General features: G+C 40.3%; 1 protein-coding gene across 1 annotated transcript in view; it reads right to left on the reverse strand.

The window, feature by feature from the left end:
* Positions 1 to 23,727, reverse strand: part of GALNT16 (polypeptide N-acetylgalactosaminyltransferase 16) — a 269,869-nt gene that overhangs the window by 14,431 nt on the left and 231,711 nt on the right. Inside the window, exons 12-14 of the mRNA XM_070758742.1 lie at positions 21,997 to 22,080; positions 19,140 to 19,281; positions 9,836 to 9,952 (exon numbers count right to left, since the gene is read on the reverse strand). Of these exons, the coding sequence (XP_070614843.1) occupies positions 9,836 to 9,952; positions 19,140 to 19,281; positions 21,997 to 22,080 (343 nt within the window). The remainder of the gene's footprint in view (positions 1 to 9,835; positions 9,953 to 19,139; positions 19,282 to 21,996; positions 22,081 to 23,727) is intronic.

Here is a 23,727-nt window from a genome sequence, read left to right on the forward strand (position 1 = left end):
GCAATAATTTTAATAGAGTTGGTAACTACTGATTAAATTAATTGCCTGGGAAAAAAGGCATCCCATTTATAAAATTAATCAATCCTTTATCTGCATGCACACACATGTATCCTCTTTTTAGCAGAAATAGCAGACGAGGAAAAAAATCAGAGATGAGGTATTTGAAGAAGGGAATTATTCAACACAGCAAAGGAAGGAAAAGTGGGGAAAACAAAACTGAATGGAGATGGAACAGGAGGTCGAGGAATTATCCAGGGAAGGTGGATAGATGCTTTTTAAAGAGAGAACATCTGCTGTGACTCAAAAAAGAAGAAGAAGAAGAAGAAGATGTTTCTTTGCTTTTGTCTCCCTGAGCGCTGAGATCTCTAGAAAAATGGTTTGGAGTTCAGCGATGATGAAGGTTCCCTCCATGGACTTCAATCTTATTACTCCTGAATGAGACTTTTTTTTCTTCCTTTAGGCAGCTTCTGTTTCAATAAAACCTGTTTCCTTACAAGAGCATTAACTTCTATTTTTTAAATGGCTTTCAGGCAGCCAACACAAGCAGCAATAGCATTTAGACTTGTATACTAGCCCACAATACAGTGGTACCCAGTGATGGGCTACCAGAATTTTTACTACCACACTGAGGACGTGGCTTATGCATTTTGTTTCAATATCTTTCAGTGCAAATTGGGTGGAGCTCCAAATTTTGCTACCGGTACTGCATTCCTGACCGTACCCGTAGGAGCCCATCACTGACGGTACCCCTATTTACAAACGTCTCTACTTACGAACTTTTCTAAATAAGAACCAGGTGTTAAAGATTTTTTTGCCGCTTCTCAAGAACCATTTTCTACTTACAAACCCAGCCTCCAAAACTGTAACCAGAAAAGGCAGGGAGAAGCCTTTGTGGGGCCTCTCTAGGAGTCTCCTGGGAGGAAACAAGGCCGGAAAAGGTGGGGAGAAGCCTCTGTGGGACCTCTCTAGGAATCTCCTGGGAGGAAACAGGCTGGAAAAGGCAGGGAGAAGCCTCCATGGGGCCTCTCTAGGAATCTCCTGGGAGGAAACAGGGCCTCCACCCTCCATGTGGTTTCCCCAATCGCATGCATTACTGTATTTGCTTTTACATTGATTCTTATGGGAAAAGTTGCTTCTATTACAAACTTTTCTACCTGGTCATGGAACGAATTAAGTTCGTAAGTAGAGGTACCACTGTACTTTACAGCATTTGCTGGATGATTTACAATGTCAGCATATTTCCTTCAACAATCTGGGTCCTCATTTTACTGACCTCAGAAGAATGGAAGGCTGAGTCAACCTTGAGCTTCTCAGGATTGGACTCCAGGCTGTGGGCAGAGTTAACCTGCAAAACTGCATTCTAACCCCTGAGCTACCAAGGCTCCCAGTGTTAGGTGGTCTTATTTTGCCTCTCCACTTGACTGTTTATTAGCTGTATTCTGCATCATTTGCAACTTTTAAACCACCTCATGTAGCATATAAAACTCAAAAGATGTTTCTATGGGTATGGATCCAAGCTATCATGCTTCAATTCAAATAGGATTGAATCTAAGTTTTCCATGCTATTGAGATCATCTGCATTCTTAGCAAGAGACAGAAATTAGGGAGAAACCCAAGCAATACATCTGCTTTTTTTGAGAGGGGGGGGAGAGAGGGAGGGAGAGAGAGAGATGCATCATTAAAAACTCGTAAATTTCTAATTTATAAACCTGGAAAACCCAGTACTTCCATGTTATCTAAATTAATTTTTAGTCCCTCCAGACTTCTTCCCTAGCTCTAAGCAACTACGAAGACCTGCTACAGGTAAAAAAAGAAATAGAGTTTAGTGTTACATACTGACACCACTTTTCAAATGGCTTCTTCAGTGATGTCATGCAAATACTGAAGAGCAGAGGAGAACGTTTAGACTCTTGAGAGACCCATAACACGAGATACAAATCTCTCCTTTTTTTGCTACGTAGTGAATGAGAGAGCAGATAATAAAAACAGACAAGATTGCACATTGTCACTAACTTTGTTACAATACACAAGTCATGAAAGCTCTCTTTCAAACCAACTGAGAAAAGCACTCTATCAATTTGCTCTTAAATTCCTGCACTGATATTGTGATAGGAGCTTTGAGAACATTATGAACCAACACCTTTCAACATGGGATGCTGAAGAGGTGGCAGGGAGAAAGGTTTTTGGGTTGTTGTTCGGGTTTTTTTGGTGGGGTATCACGTGGATTCTATAAAATAACGGGAAAAACAAATACAGTAGTGGAAATAAAAAAGTCAACAGAGAGAGCCCACTGTCATGTCTAGGAAACTAGTTCCTTTGTTTGTAATTATTCCTTGCCTTAATATTTTGCAGAGATGATCTTTCCACGGTGGAGACCATATGGTACATGAAAAAGAATAGCATAGAAATTAATCACATATGAGTCAATATAAGACATATTGCTTACTTAATACCAAGACTGGGCTTGGAAAATAGTACTTCAATAGCTCTGATTGTTCCTGGGTGCTGTAATTTCAAAAACTGATAGCTTCTGTCACTCTGACTAAGGGGAGAAAAGTAGAGCTTTCAGATGTCACCCAATGTCTGTGGGAATGATTTTGTAGTTTTGTCCTTTTTCTTCACCTAAATCTTCCAGGAAAGTGATAGGGTATCTCCATTTGAATATGGATAGGGTAATCAATCTGCAATATGTGTGATAGGACCATAAAGTCAATTAACCTGGACAGTGGTGTAGAAGCGATTCTGCATGGGGTTGCACTTTCCTTGAAAATTCAAATGAGAAACCTGGAAGTAGTCTTGGATATGATCTTATGTGGAGAAGTCCATTTAATGGCATAAATCAGGAGTACTTTTTTAAAAAAAAAATTAGTGAAGATGAGTGCAACCAGACCAAGCCTCAATTATCCATATCTTAGGTATTTCCAAATTGTACTAGCATAACACTTTACATGCTAATGCTTCTGAAACTGACTGAAAAATTGCAGCTAGGTGAAAATACAATTGACCAGATATTGGTGTAGAAAGACATCTGTGCACCAGCTTAATCAGCTGTCTCTATGCATATTCAAGACCTACAGGGTTTATATGAATACCTGCTTCCATCTACATTACCCTTCCTAATCATGGTTGAAATTGGCTTTGAAATCAGCTTTGAAATTGGCTTTGTTTGCTTCCCTGATTTGTAAGAGCATTTTTAGATGATAATACTGTAATGGCTCCTGAGCTTTGAAACTACCTTTCCTTCACTATTTAGTAACTAGCTTTACAATTGCCCAAAGCCATAATGGAGTTAGCTTTTTTGGGTGGTGGTAATTTTTTAAAATATTTTTGTCTCCAGTCATGTGTACAAAAAAAAAATACCCTTACTTTTAAATTATATTACAATTTTACAATTTCGGTATACACAGTTTAACCAATGCTACCTCCTTAACATTTGACATCTGAACAAAATTAATTTCTCCAATTTCTTATATAATAAAAAAAAGACTGCTAGCCAATATACATTTTAGGCTGTTCCTACTTTTAATCAAATCTAAATAGTTAGGTCATAATACTTCAGTTTTCTCAAAATCTTCTCCATGTCAGTTAGCTTTTTTGTAGCTCAGTATAAAATATGGATCCAGACATTACGATTATAAATTGTGGCTTGTGTCTAAGGTGTGCATCCAATCAATTGAGATAGTTTCTCCTGGTCCATCTTAATCTTGGAAATTTCAGTCTGTTGTCCTCAAGTGGAAGTGTGACTTGATATCATGCTTCATAAAAATAAAAAATAAACTAAGAGTAGTAAACAGCATTACCACCAAAGTGCAAGTTGTTTGAAAAACTGAAGCATCATCTCAGCTCCTGCTGAAAGGCCTTAAGAGGCTTTTGGAAGTTTCCTTCAAAGAGTGGCTAGTACACATGTAGCAATCACCTGCAAGGTAGATCACCTGTAGCAGAGGTGGGTCCCTGCTGGTTTGGACTGGTTCTCTAGAACCCCCCGCTTACCAAACCAGCAATGATAGCTGGTTGGCCATGCCCTCAAACTGGCTTTCTTGACATCGCTGTAGGTGCTGCTATCTTGTTTTTCCCTTGTAGAATAGAATAGAATGGAATTCTTCATTGGCCAAGTGTGATTGGACACACAAAGAATTTGTCTTGGTGCAAATGCTCTCAGTGTACATAAAAGAAAATATAGATTTGTCAAGAAACATGTGGTACAACACTTTATGTCTGTCATAGGGGTCAAATAAGCAATGAAGAAACAATCAATATTAATAAAAATCTTAGGATATAAACAACAAGTTACAGTCATACAGTCCTGAGTGGGAGGAAATGGGTGATAGGAATGATGAGAAAAACTAGTAGAAATAGAAGTGCAGACTTAGTAAAAAGTTTTACTAAGGGAATTATTTGTTCAGTAGAGTGATGGCATTTGGGGACAAACTGTCCTTGTGTCTAGTTGTCTTGGTGTATAGTGCTCTGTAGCGGCATTTTGAGGGTAGGAGTTGAAACAGTTTGTGTCCAGGATGTGAGAGGTCAGTAAATATTTTCACAGCCCTTTTTTTGACTCGTGCAGTATACAGGTCCTCAATGGAAGGCAGATTGGCAACAATTCTTTGTTTGTTTTTTTCTGCAGTTCTGATTATCCTCTGAAGTCTGTGTTGGTCTTGTTGGGTTGCAGAACCAAACCAGACAGTTATAGAGGTGCAGATGACAGACTCAATGATTCCTCTGTAGAACTGTATCAGCAGCTCCTTGGGCAGTTTGAGCTTCCTGAGTTGGCTACCCATGTGGAGAAACTGTTTTTTGCTTCTGTGCATGCACAGAAGCTGGATTTTCAGCACTGTATATGCGCACTCACACATGTCCATGTGGCACAGCCATGTGGTCACACAGCATGCAACATGCATGCAGTCACAGTGTGGGAGGAAGCGAACTGGCAGCAGGGTAAGTTAAAATCCATCCCTGACCTGCAGCCCTAAATTCATCTATGAGAGCTTTCATGACGTGTATTGTAACAGCTTTTGGAGATATCTCACATTGGCCAGTTCTCTTTGTGAATGTCTGCTTAGGCTTCCCGTGGTTTTAAAGATTTAAAAAACATAAAAGTCTTTGTTTAATACTTCCAAGACTCACAATTGATTAAAGTGTCTTGAAAGAACCGATAGTGTTGTATTTAAAGGAGGGACCAGGCATAATTCCTAAAGTTTGCCAACAACTAGATCAAAAAGGTTTCTAACTTTAATATCAAGCTGATCACAGTTGTTTGACAATCACAGATAAGTGCCTTTCTAGCAGGAGATGCTGAGCTTAACACACTAATTAAAAGCTACAGGAAAGCTTCCAGTACTAGGAATCAAGACTCTTAATTCCTTGTCTATAGGATTAAAATCAAATGTTCTTATTACATTTCTACATTAGTAGGATGCAATTTAAGGCACTTCTCCCCACCTCTTTCATTTGCTTTTAAAAAAGAAACTATAGCCCAATCTACCAGAACTATAACTATAAGTGTTGGTAATGATCTTTAAAGCCCTACATAGCATTGGGCCAGAATACATCCAGAACCGCCTTCTACCGCACGAATCCCAGCGGCCGATAAGGTCCCACAGAGTTGGCCTTCTCTGGGTCCCGTCGACCAAACAATGTCGTTTGGAAGGCCCCAGGGGAAGACCCTTCTCTGTGGCGGCCCCGGCCCTCTGGAACCAACTCCCCCCCAGAGATTAGAACGGCCCCCACCCTCCTTGTCTTTCGCAAATTGCTTAAGACCCACCTTTGTCGCCAGGCATGGAGGAGTTAAGTTATCCTTTCCCCCTAGGCTACTACAAGTTATGCATGGTATGTTTGTGTGTATGTTTGGGGGTTTTTTTATAATAAGGGTTTTTTAGTTGTTTTTATTAATTGGATTGTTCATGTTGTTTTACCACTGTTGTTAGCTGCCCCGAGTCTGCGGAGAGGGGCGGCATACAAATCCAATAAATAATAATAATAATAATTGTTGTGGTTCAGTCTGGGACCCCTCCGGGAATGGCTGACCTTCTGTCGGTTTCCAGCTCAGAGGGAGAGGCTGAGGAACAGGAGGTGCAGACTGACGAGGAAGAGGAATCCCAGGCTGAAGAAGAAGGACAGCCAGAGTCCCACCAGGGGGAGCTCTCCCCAGCAAGCAGCCTGGATTCCTTAGGGGAAAATGCTCAAGACATCATAGATATGCGACAAAGGAGAGCTAATCAGAGACGGACTCAATTGGCTAAGTATTTCCAGCATTAGAGGTCACAGCTGGGTTTGGGTGTGGTGCTCTTGGGAAAGGATAAAAGGCGGACCCACCCTTCCTGGCTTGTGGAGTTTTATCTTGGAGATTCGTGAGACCTGTCTGTGAACTTTGGTGGCTTACAATCCTGGTTTGTGCCTTGGACTATTGAAACCTTGGGGGTGTGTGCCAGCAAGAAGCTTGTGGTATTGACTGGACATCAGGACCCTGCTGTAACGTATTATAGCTTGTCTGTTGTGAAGACAGGTTTTCCTTTGTGCTTATTTTTTCCAGCTATAAAATACTTTTGGCTTTTACCAGAGTGTCTGGCTGTTTTTTCAGTTGGTGTTGAGGTCTGGGAAAACCCAGACAGAACAATAATAATAATAATAATAATAATAATAATAATAATAACAACTGCAAAAAACATACTGGAAACTAATGTTAAAATAAACCACTTGTCTGAACTTGATGAATACAAATCACCAGGACTGGATGGATTACATCCCAGAGTATTAAAGGAGCTGGCAGATGTCATCTCAGGACCACTGCACCATATCTTTCAAAAATCCTGGAACATCGGGGAACTACCAGAGGACTGGAAAAGAGCTGATGTTCCCATCTTCAAAAATGGAAACAAAACTGACCCAGGAAACTACAGGCCAATCAACCTAACATCAATATCTGGGAGGATACTGGAAAAGATAATTTAAAACATATCTGTGAATACTTAGAAATGAATAAAGTAATAATTAGCAGCCAGCATGTGTTTGTTAAAAACAGATCCTGCCAAACCAATCTCATTTCATTCTTCAACATCGTGACTAAACTAGTAGACTAGCAAAACACTGTCGACATAATATACCTAGACTTCAGAAAGCATTTGATAAAGTAGACCATAACCTACTTCTTCATAAACTAGAGAAAAGTAGGATAGACAACCTCACCACCAGATGGATCCACAGCTGGCTGGCAAACCGTACTCAAAGAGTAGTCCTTAATGGGTGTAGTACCTGGAGAGAAGTAAGCAGTTGGGTACCACAAGGCTCTGTCTTAGATCCAGTACTCTTCAATATTTTTATAAACAACTTAGAAGAAGAGGGAATAGCAGGGGAACTTACCAAATTTGAATATGACACTAAACTGGCAGGAATAGAAGCCTAGAAGCTAGGCTTAAAATCTAGACGGATCTTGATAGACTTGAGTGTTAGGCCCTATCTAACAAAATGAAATTTAATGTAGAAAAAAGTAAAATCCTACACATAGGTTAAAAAACCCCAAAAGTATATATGTGAACTGCACAAAATAAGGCTTAATAGCCGTGACTGTGAGAGGAATCTTGGAGTCCTAGTGGATAACCAGCTAAGCATGAGCTAGCAATATGCAACAGCAGCCAAAAAAGCCAACACAATCCTAAATTGCAATAACAGAGGGATACAATCTAGATTAAGAGAGGTATTAATACCACTCTATAAGGCCTTAGTTAGACCACCGCTGGAGTATTGCATCCAGTTTTGGTCACCACATTATAAAAAAGATTGAGACTCTATAAAAAGAGAGCAATCAGGATGATCATGGACTGCAGACTAAATCATATGAACAGCAGTTGTAGGAACTGGGCATGGACAGTCTAGTGAAGACCAGGGGGGACATGATAAAAATGTTCTAATATTTGAGGAGCGACCACAAAGAGGAGGGAGTCAAGCTAGTCTCCAAAGCATCCGAAGGACAGACAAGAAATAATGTATGGAAATTGATCAAGAAGCGATTCAACCTAGGAACAAGGAGGAACTTTCTGATAGTGAGAACAATCAACTAATGGAACAGCTTGCCCTTGGAAGTTGTGGGACTCTCATTACTTGAGACTTTCAAGAAGAGATTGAACTGCCATTTGTCAGAAATGGTATAGGGTCTCCTGCTTGAGCAGGCAGTTGCACTAGATGACCTATAAGGTCCCTTCCAACTCTATTAATCTATAGACATTGTAAGATTAAAACTACTATGTGCCTTTTCCATTGGCCACTGCTAATTGGGGCTGATTGTAGTTCTAATTCAAATCATCTGGAGAATAGCTGATTGAAAGGCCCTAATCTATAGAAAAGCCATAGCACTGTGAGTTTTTTAAGCTATTCTCTGATGGTCCCCTCTAGCAAAATGTCCAGGATCGTTTGTGAATATTGCATTCATGCATTCTTACTAAAGAATATGGAAGTTAAGAATGAAGGACAAATGATGAACTTTGTCATTTTACTAAGTTCCTCTTTTTATCAAGTTAATGCATTTGAATGTGCATCTTTTCCAGGTGGCTTTTATATGCATCATGTTTGCTTTTCCTACATTTCACTAAAACAAGTAAATAGCTGCCTATAATGCTCGATCAAAAGGAAGAAGGTTTTACTGCATCACACCAATCCCGACCTCAGTGAACTCTAATGCAAAGTTTTTGCACATTACCATTGAGGGCTAATTAAACAGTTTACTCACAGGAAGTCTATCATGTGTTTTTCAAGGTCCATAACCCTGGGGGGAGTTATTGACCCCCTCAGAGAGGGTCCGCAACTTGGGCATCCTCCTCAATCCACAGCTCACATTAGAGAAACATCTTTCAGCTGTGGCGAGGGGGGCGTTTGCCCAGGTTCGCCTGGTGCACCAGTTGCGGCCCTATCTGGACCGGGACTCACTGCTCACAGTCACTCATGCCCTCATCACCTCGAGGTTCGACTACTGTAATGCTCTCTACATGGGGCTACCTTTGAAAAGTGTTCGGAAACTTCAGATCGTGCAGAATGCAGCTGCGAGAGCAGTCATGGGCTTCCCTAAGTATGCCCATGTTACACCAACACTCCGCAGTTTGCATTGGTTGCCGATCAGTTTCCGGTCACAATTCAAAGTGTTGGTTTTGATCTATAAAGCCCTTCATGGCATCAGGCCAGAATATCTCCGGGACCGCCTTCTGCCGCACGAATCCCAGCGACTGATTAGGTCCCACAGAGTTGGCCTTCTCCGGGTCCCGTCAACTAAATAATGCCATTTGGCGGGACCCAGGGGAAGAGCCTTCTCTGTGGCGGCCCCGACCCTCTGAAACCAGCTCCCCACGGAGATTAGAACTGCCCCCACCCTCCTCGCCTTTCGTAAACTCCTTAAAACCCACCTCTGCTGTCAGACATGGGGGAATTGAAACATCTTCCCCAGGCCTATACAGTTTATGTATGGTATGTTTGTGTGTAAGTTTGCTTTTAATAATGCGGTTTTTTAGTGTTTCTCTTAAATTATTAGATATTGTTTATTATTGCTGTGAGCCGCCCTGAGTCTACGGAGAGGGGCGGCATACAAATGTAATAGATAGATAGATAGATAGATAGATAGATAGATAGATAGATAGATAGATAGATAGATAGATAGATAGATAGATGATAGATAGATAGATAGCTTGGACCCTGTATAAAAGGATATGGATGACCGCATATCAGACCATGTATCAAGAATCAGAGCTGGTTTCTCATCTTCAGAGCCAGTGAATCATCCTTCCAAATGCATTGTAAAAATTAAGGCTAGAACAGCCCGGCAACTCAAGTGTCAGTAAAGTCTGTAGTAATACTGTACCTGTCTGCCATCTTTCTGGTTGCATGCCTCGACTGTAACCTGTGAGCCAGTAGAAAAGGAGGTGATTGAGAGGCACTTGTCCTGCTGTCTGATTAAAGGGTCACTGAAAATCCACTCCTTTGAGGGAAGAAAGCAAGAAAATAATTTAGCATAATGTGATAGTATAGGGGTCCCCAACCCATAGGCCATGGGCCACTACTGGGTCATGGCCTATTCAGAATTGGACTGCGTTAATGGCTGGCTGGAGTGTATGCACAACTCAATTTGTAGCCAAGGGGGCACTTGTATGCGTGCATATCAGCCTGTCATTTGCACAAATCAAGCTGTATGCAAGTATGCTGGCCCACCATTGATGCAGGCCCCTCTCCCCCCGCAGCTAAGCCTCAAAAGTTGGAGACTGCTGTGATAGTGCAACATTTCCTACAATTATACCTGCTAAATCTGTAGCTTTCATTTGGAATAGAAAGCCTTACTCAAACATTTCCCCCTTCTGCATATAATTGCCTTTCAGCAGGTATCTGCCAGTGGAGGAGAAAAATGGCATAAATCAGGAAAATGGCGTCCTGTTTTTAGAAGAATCTATAATTGCGGCAGCATTTTTATATTGCTGTTTTTATCAGTGCTTGCAAAAAGTAATTGCAGGTTTCTATTGTAACAGAAAGCCCTCAAGGCTCTTAGGAAATCAGCTGTCTCTGCTTTCAAGGTTTATCTAATGCATTGACTAAGTAAGTGCTGGGAGTGAGTTTGTGGGAATAACACTTATTTATTTGTTTATTACTTTATTATCTGTTTACTACTTCTGTTTGCAAAAAATCCAAATTGAATAAACAAACAAATCAATAAATAAAAGTTACTCACAACTATTTTCTTAACATCTACCCAGTTTAACATAGAAACATAGAAGACTGACGGCAGAAAAGACCTCATGATCCATCTAGTCTGCCCTTATACTATTTTCTGTATTTTATCTTAGGATGGATATATGTTTATCCCAGGCATGTTTAAATTCAGTTACTGTGGATTTATCTACCACGTCTGCTGGAAGTTTGTTTCAAGGATCTACTACTCTTTCAGTAAAATAATATTTTCTCATGTTGCTTTTGATCTTTCCCCCAACTAACTTCAGATTGTGTCCGCTTGTTTTTGTGTTCACTTTCCTATTAAAACCACTTCCCTCCTGAACCTTATTTAACCCTTTAACATATTTAAATGTTTCTATCATGTCCCCTCTTTTCCTTCTGTCCTCCAGACTATACAGATTGAGTTCATTAAGTCTTTCCTGATACGTTTTATGCTTAAGACCTTCCACCATTCTTGTAGCCCGTCTTTGGACCCGTTCAATTTTGTCAATATCTTTTTGTAGGTGAGGAACTGAACACAGTATTCCAAATGTGGTTTAACATCAAGAATGCCTCAAGACATGAATGGTCCAAGGTACCTTCATATGGCCATTAGTGACCCCTCTACTAAGCCACCTAGTTTTGATCTGCCTCACTTTTTCTAAATGAAATTGTATAGAATTAGATAGGACAGATATGGAATAAGTGTCTCTGCCCTGTATCAGTGGGAATGGCAAAAGCCCCCTTGTTTGGAATGTGGTGCTGATATGCAATTGCTAAACACCTTATGCAAGATTGCCCATGACATGCATGACATTAACTCATGAAGTTAAAGCCAGAGGTGGTCACCTAGATAGCTTAATTGGACATCCAGTTATGAGGCCACTACTGTGCCCCCAGAGAAGTTTTACTTAGAATTATATGGACTAGGTTTCCTTCTCGTTTATCATGTCCTCATCATACACTAAATAATAATAATTTAATTTGGATTCCCAATGCCAACAGATCATTAAACCTGGCTAAAAATGATGGGGGGAAATGTTGCTATTCTATCTGTGTTAAATAGAAGAACTGTGCTTGTTTAATAGAGCAAGCTCAATTAAGCCAGATATTGCTGTTCTTGGCAGCTACCATCATTTTAAAAAGCACTGCCCCATGGACTGGAATTGTTTACACTGTGTTTACCAGCATACAGATTGCTGTGGTGCAAACTCTGAGCGCACACAAAATAAGTATGTTTTAAATAAAATTACTGTGGTGAATAGAACAGTGATTTTTTAAAAAGATGGTCAATATTCATGTAAACCACTCAGAGATGAGATTTTTAAAGGTCAGTTTTTGAGCACAAAACCTTTTTAAAAGGCAAGAAATTATTTGCATATGTGAAAGAGTTCAAATATGGAATGAGAGTGAAATCATGATTTATCGTATTTTTCGGAGTATAAGACACAGCTTTTTACCCCAAAAAAGAGGGTGAAAACTTGGGTGTGTCTTATATAAATGCAGTCCCACCCAGCCACCCCACCCTTTGGCCTCTGCTTCCCAGCAATTTACCTCCTTGCAGTAAACAGCGCTTAGCCTGATTAGCACAAGCAACTCATTATCAGCTTCCTGACCCTCAGCTGATTTAAGGCTGCAGGCCGGCCACATGCTAAATTGAAAGTGAACTTAACTGCAAGGAAGCAAATTGCTGGGAAGTGGACTGCGGGCAATGTTGGACTGCTGAAACTGGATACAAGGAAGTAACTCAATAAATATAAATGTCTATAGATCATTCAAATTATTAGACTTATTTTTTAAAGACTGCTCTATTATTGTTCTAAACAACTTAGCAAAACGAAGAAGCTTTTTAAAATAAATGCTTCATCTGGAGAGGCCCAGTTCTATTGTATCTTCTTTTAAATAGCAGAGAATAATCTATACTTCCAGAAAGCAACATCAGTTTTAAAGATCTGTAAAAGTATAATCTGAAAGTCCTGTTTTAGTAAACATGATCTAAGTATTGCCCACAAGATTATATGCGGCAATGTCCTGCCTGTCAACAACTACTTCAGCTTCAACCACAACAACATAAGAGCACATAACAGATTCAAACTCAATATTAACCTCTCCAAACTTGACTGTAAAAAATACGACTTCAGTAATAGAGTTGTTGAAGCGTGGAACTCATTACCAGACTCCGTAGTATCATCCCCTAACCCCCAACATTTTACCCTTAGACTGTCCACAGTTGACCTCTCCAGATTCCTAAGAAGTCAGTAAGGGGCGTGCATAAGTGCACTAGAGTGCCTTCCGACCCATGTCTTATTGTCTCTCCTATATCCCATATATCTTCTCTTCTATCCCTATATCTTTCTTCTATTCTCTCATTGATTATTTTATCCTATACTCTCTCTTCTATTCTTTCTCTAATTCTATTTCCTTGAAGGTGTCTTCTAATACCTTCATTGTGTATTATTGTGTATTGGACAAAATAAATAAATAAAATAAAATAAAATAAGGCAGCTGAGTTAAACCCTGACCTAGTCATGTTTGGAGTAGATCTATTTAAATAATTGGGAGGAGTTATATGAGTACATTTAAGAAAACTTTCTGGCATTAATATACTGCCATAATGTACATTTCTCCAATTCTTTACTATTTCTATGGGTCAGACGCACGTGCGCAGAAATACACAGCAAACAGTGTATATTATCTCTACTATTTGCTGATTGATGTTTGGCAAGTTGCTGGGAGGCAGGGGCAGATTCCCTCCCCTTTGTTTTCCTCCCTCAAAACTAAGGTGCGTCTTATACTTAAGCATATACTTATATGGAAAATATCAACTTGGGCACTTTTATTTATTTAGCTTTGAAGCTGCCCAACTCTACAGCAACACTGAGCTGTCTACAAATAAAGAAAACAAAGTATTTCAAGAAAAAATATGTTTCTTAAAATAATCTGGTATTATTTTAAGAATTCAAAACTCCTCACTTCACAGGAGCATTCCAGTTAGTCCCCTCTAATTGGACAATAGTTTGGGATTATCTAGTCTCCTGAAAAACGATGGTCTCCTATCTACTAACAAAATGGAGGGAAAGGAAATTATTACTATCTTTTTATAGTAATATACCACAAACTTTCCATTCTCTCTATAATTGTCTATAACTGCACTAAATCAGCTCTGAAATCCTGCACCCTTTAACATTCTGGAAAGGTGGACTGGGGTCTATAAACACCATAATGTTTCTTCTTTTTCTTTCTACCAATAAGAATATTTTGGCAGGAAGTGAGCTGGATACATTTCATTTGCCGGTCCATAGATTTCAGTTTTCTTCATTGCCTATTTTTGGCAAAGGCTATACTACAATAGACTCTGCCCCTTAATTTCTGGAGCAGAAAATAATCTTTTTTTAAAAAAAATGTTACACAACAGGAAAATATCTCAGGCAGTTTTTAATCTATTTCATCAGCTGCTATCTATTGTGTCACAATATGCAATGGATCATTAGGGATGCATTTCAATACTCTTAACAAACCAAACAAGAGTAAAATCCAACTTCATTTATTTATCATCTCACCTAAAAACTATCTTTTCCCGTAGACAATTGACATATGCTCTCTTTGTTTAAATAATTCCCTGGACATAGATACAGTTCAATGAACTTCAGCCATTTCAAACAACCACAAAATAACTCAACAAGTCAAATGAAAGAGCACCCTGGATGCCGGTTGCTAACTCATTCCCAAACATTAACAGATGTGAAGAATCTAATATTGTATTGTAACCTTTTGCTTACTCAAGTTGCTAGCATATAAAATAATGTTCAGGAAAAATCCTAAATTTAGACCATTGTTTCCCAACCTTGGCAACTTGAAGATATTTGGACTTCAACTCCCAGAATTCCCCAGCCAGCATTTGGGAATTCTGGGAGTTGAAGTCCAAATATCTTCAAGTTGCCAAGGTTGGGAAACACTGATTTAGACAATGGTATTAATTTATACCATTCTGTTCCATCATCCCTTAGATCAGGGGTCCCCAACCACCGGGCCGCGGACCAGTACCGGGCCGCGGGGCATGTTGCACCGGTCCGTGGAGTCAGCAGCTGCCGGCCCTCATGCCGCCACCCCCTCCCTCCAGCGCTTCGCCTCCCGCCGGGCAAGAGGCCTCGGGAGGCAGGTTCTGCCAGCCACAGGACGATGGACGGGACAGAGGGGCAGGAAGGACCGAGAGGCTCAAGCCTCTTTTGGCTTCTGCCGTGGGGCGCTTTTGCGTTTTTGGCTGGGGGGAGGCAGGAGGGCCAGCCTGACCCCCTCTCTCCAGCGCTTAGCCTCCCGCTGGGAAAGAGGGCTTGGGAGGCAGGTTCTGCCGGCCACAGGGCAATGGCGGGAAAGAGGGGCGGGGAGGACCAGCATCCCCATGCTTAATCCCGCCCCCAACCACACCCCTTTCCGCCCCCACCGGGCCATAGAAAAATTGTCTTGCTGAAACTGGTCCCTGGTGGAAAAAACGTTGGGGACCACTGCCTTAGATTGTATAACTGTTTTATTGCTATCCATAAGAAATTGCAGAGACAGGAACCAATATTTCAAGCTATTTCTGCATATTTTCAACTGACTTTTATTTCAATACAGTACAGCGATATATAATCTATTCAAGAGAGAAAAAATGAATTCAGATTTAGCTTAGCGTAGTCTCTAGACAATTTGTCATCTTTTATTTCCCAATATGTTGCTCAGAGCTACCCCCAGTCCAATGCTCTCTATGACTTTTTACACTTTAAATAATTCTTTTAATTTCTTTTATATGAAACTGGCATGCTGCCAGCATAATTTTCATATCTAGGAATGCTTCCGGGCCCAAATGAACTTCAAAAGATTTTTTTTACAGAATAGAAATAATGAGTAGCAGCATTTGGGTGCTTAAATTGGAAGTACGCTCACTGGCATCGAAAAAAGACAAAGATAAACAGAGGTAATGGAGAAAGTATCTAGAATAACAGGTAGAGAAAATTTATTAAATGTTAATTTCTAGTGGTTTTATTTTTCATGGCAATAATTTTTGGAATAGGTAAGTCATTTGCCGCCCTGAGTCTACAGAAAGGGGTGGCATACAAATCCAATCAATCAATCAATCAATCAATCAATCAATCAATAATGTAAATAAATAAATAAATAAATAAAATTTGTAAAAAGTTATCTGATAAATTCTTAATGTTGCAGCCCCAAACATTAGGGAATCCCTGAAGAATTTCACATCATTTAAAGATAAAATTCATCTTGTGCAGCAGCAGCATTTTTATTGTTACACCAGTGTTACCTGTGGTGATGTATTAAGCAGAACTTGCAACAGTATAAATATGGAAAAGCTGTTTGATCTGGTAATTTAAAATTGACATGTTTTTCTTTGAATTTTTCTTTAGGAAGCACTGCCCTCGTGGGCCTTTCAGAGAATCTATCTGTATAAACAGGATAAAGATCAATGCATACCACCGTCTTCACTGTTCATGTGGGCAAAAAACTACATAAATGGCCTTAAAATATGCACTCATATCATATTCTCTTTCTTCATAGACTGAGTTTTAAAATGAAAATGGTTGCATCTGAAACAACTTTAAGAAAAAAGATCTTGACTTTCAAAATATCATCATCATACTCTAAAAGAAAAGTTTTCCACCCCATCTAAGAGTCACTTAGGTGAGATGGATGGCAGTACAAGCTGAATATATATTTTTTAATATCCTATTCTTCAATCATAATTGTCTATAGCTTTATTCCTTTCTCGTCTTGAACATCTGATGGATGCCACAAGAATCTTTTGCGTTATCTTGTACAGTGATACCTCATCTTACGAACTTAATTGGTTCTGGGACGAGGTTTGTAAGGTGAAAAGTTTGTAAGATGAAACAATGTTTCCAATAGGAATCAATGGAAAAGTGATTAATGCATGCAAACCCAAAACTCACCCCTTTTGCCAGCCGAAGGGCCCGTTTTTGCGCTGCTGGAATTCCCCTGAAGCTTCCCTCCATTGGAAACCCCACCTCCGGAGTTCTGTGTTTTTTGTGATGCTGCAGGGGAATCCCAGCAGTGCAAAAACGGGTGCTTTGCTGGCAACAGAAGTCCAGAGGTGGGGTTTCCAGTGAGGGGAGCCTCAGCGAAATTGCAGCATCGCAAAAACACGGAAGTCCTCGAAACCCCACCTCCGGACTTCTGTGTTTTTGTGATGCTGCGATTTCGCTGAGGCTCCCCTTGCTGGGAAACCCCACCTCCGGACTTCCGTTGCCAGCGAAGCGCCCATTTTTGCGCTGCTGGGATTCCCCTGCAGCATCGCAAAAACACGGAAATCCGGAGGTGGTGTTTCCCATGGAAGGGAGCCTCAGGGGAAATCCCAGCAGTGCAAAAACGGGCGCTTCGCTGGCAACAGAAGTCTGGAAGCGGGGCATCCCAGTGACGGCGGCTTGGGTTTGTAAGGTGAAAATAGTTTGGAAGAAGAGGCAAAAAAATCTTAAACCCCGGGTTTGTATCTCGAAAAGTTTGTATGACGAGGGGTTTGTAAGACGAGGTATCACTGTACTTAAATTTGTCTTGAGCATCTTCTAAATGAATATTTGTATCTGAGTCACCTCTAATTTGCTTTCCCACCCTTCCTCACAGCTTTCTTAATGCCACAGAATTGACCTTTGGTTGCCCCGTGCAGATGGTATTCCTATCTTGCTGGAACACTTGGAACCAGATTCAGTGAAAGGCGCACTGAATGGCTGTCTTTTTCCTTAAGCTTTGCCGTGAATGGCTGCAGGTAATTCTAATTTTGTGAGCCATCCAGAGTCAGTTGGTTGAGATGGGTGGCTACAGAAATTGAATAAATAAATAAATAAATTTGAAGGATTGAATAAAAATCAGTTGTGTCATCTAAAAGTTAAAGCATTGGGCCAGGCATGAAGAAACCCTTGCATAGAAACCGGCTAGTTGACTTTGGATCAATCATTCTCTCTCACTTCTAAGAAAAAGGCAGTGGCAAATCATTCTGAAAATCTTGCTCAAAAAACCCCATGAAATTGATAAAAGTCATGTCTAACTCAAAATCTGACTCCATCTCGCTCTCTCAAATCAGCAGTTAGTTGATGAAAAGACAATCAATGTCTACTCGGGGATTCAAAAAAAGTTTCCAATGCTATAAAGTTTACTGTTCATACAAGGGTCGCCCAGAAAGTAATGCACCACATTTTTTTCCTCAGCCTACAATAATGGTATGAATGCAAAACTTTAGATGTACATTATTTGAATTGTCAGGAGTGCGTGTGTAAATTTTGCTTTTCTTCAGACAGATAGCGTAGATGCAGCAATGTTTCCAAATGGCGTCTGTAAGTGATGTACATTACAAGCAGCGTGTCATCATTGAAACATAGAAGACTGACGGCAGAAAAAGACCTCATGGTCCATCTAGTCTGCCCTTATACTATTTTCTGTATTTTATCTTAGGATGGATATATGTTTATCCCAGGCATGTTTAAATTCAGTTACTGTGGATGTATCTACCACGTCTGCTGGAAGTTTGTTTCAAGGATCTATTACTCTTTCAGTAAAATAATATTTTCTCATGTTGCTTTTGATCTTTCCCCCAACTAACTTCAGATTGTGTCCCTTTGTTCTTGTGTTCACTTTCCTATTAAAAACACTTCCCTCCTGGACCTTATTTAACCCTTTTACATATTTAAATGTTGAATTTCTCACTGCCGGGAAAGAAACTGTTGGAAACATTCACAAACGTTTGTGTACAGTTTATGGAGAATCTGCAGTTGACAGAAGAACAGTTAATCACTGGGCACAGAGGATGAGACCATTAGAAGACGGAGCTCCAAGGCTTTGTGATCAGAACAAGGAGAGGTATCGACAGGGCATACACACCCTTGTGTCTCGCTGGAGGAAGGCCATAGAACGGGATGGAGATTACGTGGAAAAATAGGGAGTGTAGAAGAAACATCATTCTTTCTTATATGTAAGATTCATTGTGTTCAATAAATAATTGTTGAAGAAAAAAAATGTGGTGCATTACTTTCTGGGCGACCCTCGTATATTATTTTACCCTAAGGATTCCATTTCATAACACTTCTGGCAGGAATTATTTATTTCTTCCAGGAGCACAAGACAGCACGTATAGAACTCCTCTTCTACCTTATTCTTATATCAACTCTTTTGGGGTGGATTTGACTGAGAGATAGTAATGGTGCTAAGTAACCAAGTGGCTGTTGCTGATCCTGAATGAGGGTTTCTGCAGTCTTGATTTGTCTGGCTATAGCTGCGCTATTCTTTACTCTTTGCTTGAATAGAGCACTGAGGCATGGTTGAGCGATTATCCTCAAATGACTAACTCCCTCTGCCAGAACTACAGATTCGCTGATGTATGCTTCAAATATACATATGTTTTCTCCAGGACATTTTACAGAACACAGAAGAAGACTAATGGGATGAACTTTCGATGACCTTACCTGAGTAGCCACAGGATTGTTCACTGACCCTTTACAATTTCCAATCCCAACTAGAGAATTTCCTGCTGTATCCTGTCCCTGAGATTCCAAACAGTTTGCTCCTTGCTTGATGATCCCAGGAATCAGCTCCTTTTCTGGGACTCTGAGTGATTAGAAAGATCATCAAAGACAAAAGAAGAAATTATAAACAGCTCGTTTTATTACATACTCTATACCCCATCCAATCAAATCAAGTTGCCCCGAGTCTTCGGAGAAGGGCGGTATACAAATCTAAATAATAATAATAATAATAATAATAATAATAATAATAATAATAATAATAATAGTAATAATAATCCTTCTGTCTCCCTTTTGAGTATTCCACGATCATGGCTTACAAGTGGAACACTCAAAAAGGAGACAGAAGGACTAATACTGGCGGCACAAGAACAGGCCATTAGAACAAATGCTGTCAAAGCCAGAATTGAAAAATCAACAGACGATCCAAAGTGCAGACTCTGATGAAACAATTGATCACATACTCAGCTGCTGCAAAAAGATCGCACAGACTGACTACAAGCATAGACATGATGCTGTGGCACAGATGATCCACTGGAACTTGTGCCGGAACTACCATTTCCCAGTGGCAAAGAACTGGTGGGATCATAAGCCCGAAAAAGTGGTCGAAAATGAGCAAGCAAAACTACTGTGGGACTTCCGACTTCAGACTGACCGAATTCTGAAGCATAACACACATAAGACATCCTGATTGTGGAGAAAAAGGAAGTATGGGTCATCGACATCGTAATCCCAGAGGACAGCAGAATTGAGGAGAAGCAGTTAGAGAAATTAGTGAAATACGAAGATCTAAAAATCGAGCTGCAACTTCTCTGGCATAAGCCAGTGAAAGTGGTCCCAGTGGTACTTGGCACGCTGGGCACAGTGCCAAAGGATCTCAGCGGACATTTGAAAACCATCGGAATTGACAAAATCTCCATCTGTCAATTGCAAAAGGCCGCTTTACTGGGATCGGCAAACATAATTCGCCGCTACATCACACAGTCCTAGGTGCTTGGGAAGCGCCCGACTGGTGATGAAATACGAAATCCAGCATAGTGATCACGTTTGCTGTGTTGTATTGACATAATAATAATAATAATAATAATAATAATAATAATAATAATAATAATAAATCAATAAATCAGCCTTTCCAGACAAGTAGGTTGGGAAATTAGGGCAAACGTCTCCAAAAAGAGGAAACTTGTCACTAAAAATACCAGTGAAGAATAATGACCTGCATTTGTATTTGTAATGCATACAATTTATAGAGGTGTTAAATAAAAACTAATGACTATAATATAACTATTATATAAATGTTATTTATAAAAATAAAACCCATTACTGAAATTTTAATATTATTTCTTCTTATCTCTCTCTCTGATTCTTTATCCTAGAATGGAAATTCAGTATATTTCATAAGGAAGAAGGTGTCCATCCAAGCAACCAGAGTGCCTTCTTAGTTTGCTGCAGCCACTTGCTGAATATTCATGAGAAATTTTCTCATCTGTTAGACTTTTTAATCTTAAAGTGGACATGGATCGAACAAATCTTCAAATAAAGGGTCAGGAATAGGAACCCTGGTAATTCTAATTATGTCACATTACCCCCTTAAATGCCTTCGGTGAAAGAGAGCTAGAAATGTTCTATATCACTCTTATTTTGACACTGCACAAATTTACCTCAAACAAATCTTCACAGACTTTTTCACCTCCATATATATGTCAGAGGGTTTGACAAACAAATTAATTCTAATAACAAGGAATATTCTATAAAACATTGCTAGAACTATTAAATAGCCATCACTCTACTAAACAAATAATTCCCTCGACACTGTCAGACTTTCTACTAAATCTGCACTTCTATGCTACTAGTTTTTCTCATCATTCCTTTCACCCATTTCCTCCCATGTTGACTGTATGACTGTAACTTGTTGCTTATATCCTAAGATTTTTATTAATATTGCTTCTTTGTTGCTTATTTGACCCCTATGACAATCATTAAGTGTCGTACCACATGATTCTTGACAAATGTATATTTTATTTTATGTATGCTGAGAGCACATGCACCAAGACAAATTCCTTGTGTGTCCAATCACACTTGGCCAATAAAAATTCTATTCTATTCTATTCTTCCTCCATGTGTTTGTGTGTTTGTGTGCGTTTGTTTGTGTGTGTGTAAGTAATCAGAATTGCTACCCCTTAGGGAGAGGGTAGCAATTCTGATTGAGGAGCCTGTCAAATTCTTTTTTAGGGCTGCTTGGTTATCTTCAGTCCTCACCTGGTACTCAGCTCTCACCTGTGGCTCCATGTAGCTATATCACATGTAGCAACCACAGATAAACTGCACAACGGCCTGTTTTCTTCCAACACAAAGGATTACCCAGAGAGAGGGGAGGAGGGAGAGAATATACATTCATCTCATATTTGCTTTTTTCTTGCATGCATAGGACATATCATTATCATTTTCTACTCTTTCATTCTTGCTAAAGTAGGTTATGTATGTTTCAAATCTGACTTTAAATTTGTCTTTATTTAACAAAAATATATATTTTGAAGATCTTATACTTCTTTTGCTGCCTGCAACCTGAGGTCAGCCTCACTGTGCTGTCTACCAATTAGTTTTCTCCACATAAACTCTTTCCCCCCCAAAGAAACCAACATAGAAAAGACATAAGTCAGACAGAGTATAATAGGAATAAATATTTTAAAAATAAATTCCCACTGGAACAGCCACATTAAGGAAATAGTTGGTGCTTTCTTACACCACAGTGGCAAAATATGTATCACGCAGTTTTGTTGAGAAGTAAAGAATGACTCACTTGAGCTCCGGATAGACATTTTCCAAATACCATTGAAAGGATTTACAGTTCAGCTTCCTGCGTTGCTCCACTCGGTCTGCAATACTAGAAGCAAAAGTACCCTATAGCCATCTTTATTGTAAGCATGAATAAAAGAGAATTGCGTGGCACAGCAGTACATGAGTACATTTGCGGAATAATTAAAAGTACAGTGGTACCTCTACCGAAGAACGCCTCTACTTATGAACTTTTCTAGATAAGAACTGGGTGTTCAAGATTTTTTTGCCTCTTCTCAAGAAACATTTTCCACTTACAACTTGAGCCTCTGAAACTGTAACCGGAAAAGGCAGGGAGAAGCCTTCGGGGGGCCTCTCTAGGAATCTCCTGGGAGGAAACAGGGCCAGAAAAGGCAGGGAGAAGCCTCTGTGGAGCCTTTCTAGAAATCTCCTGGGGGGGGGAAACAGGGCAGGAAAAGGCGGGGAGAAGCCTCCACGGGGCCTCTCTAGGAATCTCCTGGGAGAAAACGGCCTCCGCCCTCCCTATGGTTTCCCCAATCACACACATTATTTGCTTTTACATTCCTATGGGGAAAATTGCTTCTTCTTACAAACTTTTCTACTTAAGAACCTGGTCAAGGAATGAATTAAGCTCGTCAGTAGAGGTACCATTGTACAGACAGCAATCTAAGATGCAATCACATTGGAATCGATGTTATGGAAGCTATTCGAAGACACATTTGCATGCTGCTTGACATGGGTGGGTTCTAACTTACCTCGCCGCTAGTTCACTTCCTCCTGCACCGCATGGCTGTGTGTACACTGTGCACTGCATGCACAGTGCTGAAAATTCACATTTTTTTTAAAAAAAAGCTGAAAACAAGATGGCGGCACATGCACAGTGCTGGAAACATGGCTTCTGCACATGTGCAGGAAAAGATCAGCAAAACATTCCAAAAATATTTTTTTTTAAATCCCCAAAAAAGATGGCAGTATCTACGAACAGAAGTGGGCACCACGGGCACCGAGAGAACTGGCTCCATGAAATCATCAGCAGTTTGCTATTAGTTCTATAGAACCAGTACAAACTGAGAAGAACCCGTCTCTGGTGCTTGTGCTTATAGAGTTGCCCATGCAAGCTCCGTTGTTAATCTTAGAGTACATGTGGAGAATCTTTTCCATCTGCCCACTGTTTTCTGACATTTTGTTTCTTTTCCCAACAAAAAGAATTTCTTATTTTTCTTTCTCCATAATATTTTTATGGTCTAGAACAGTGATGATGAATGTTTTTTTTCCTCGGGTGCCGAAAAAGCATGGGTGTGCGCTATAGTGCATGCACAAGGGCCACACCCATAATTCAATGCCTTGAGAGGGCGAAAAACAGCTTCCCTTGCCCCCTGGAGGCCCTATGGAGACCAGAAACAGCCTGTTTCCCAAGTTCTGGTGGGCTCAGTAAGCTCATGTTTCATCCTTCCCAGGCTCCAAAGGCTTCCCTGGAGCTGGGGGGGAAGGGAAAAACGCCCTCCCCCATCTCCCAGGAGGCTCTCTGGAAGCCAAAAACGCCCTCCCAGAGCCTCTGTGTGAGCCAAAAATCAGCTGGCCAGCACATACATGCATACTGGAGCTGAGCTAGAGCAACACCTCACATGCCAGCAGATATGGCTCTGTGTGCCACCTGCGGCACCCCTGCCATAGGTTTGCCATCACTGGTCTAGAACAAGAGTTAAAACTCACGGCCTGTGGGTTGGATGCATCG

The sequence above is a fragment of the Erythrolamprus reginae genome, chromosome 1, assembly GCF_031021105.1.
Source record: "Erythrolamprus reginae isolate rEryReg1 chromosome 1, rEryReg1.hap1, whole genome shotgun sequence".
In the NCBI taxonomy this organism is placed as follows: Eukaryota; Metazoa; Chordata; class Lepidosauria; order Squamata; family Dipsadidae; genus Erythrolamprus; species Erythrolamprus reginae.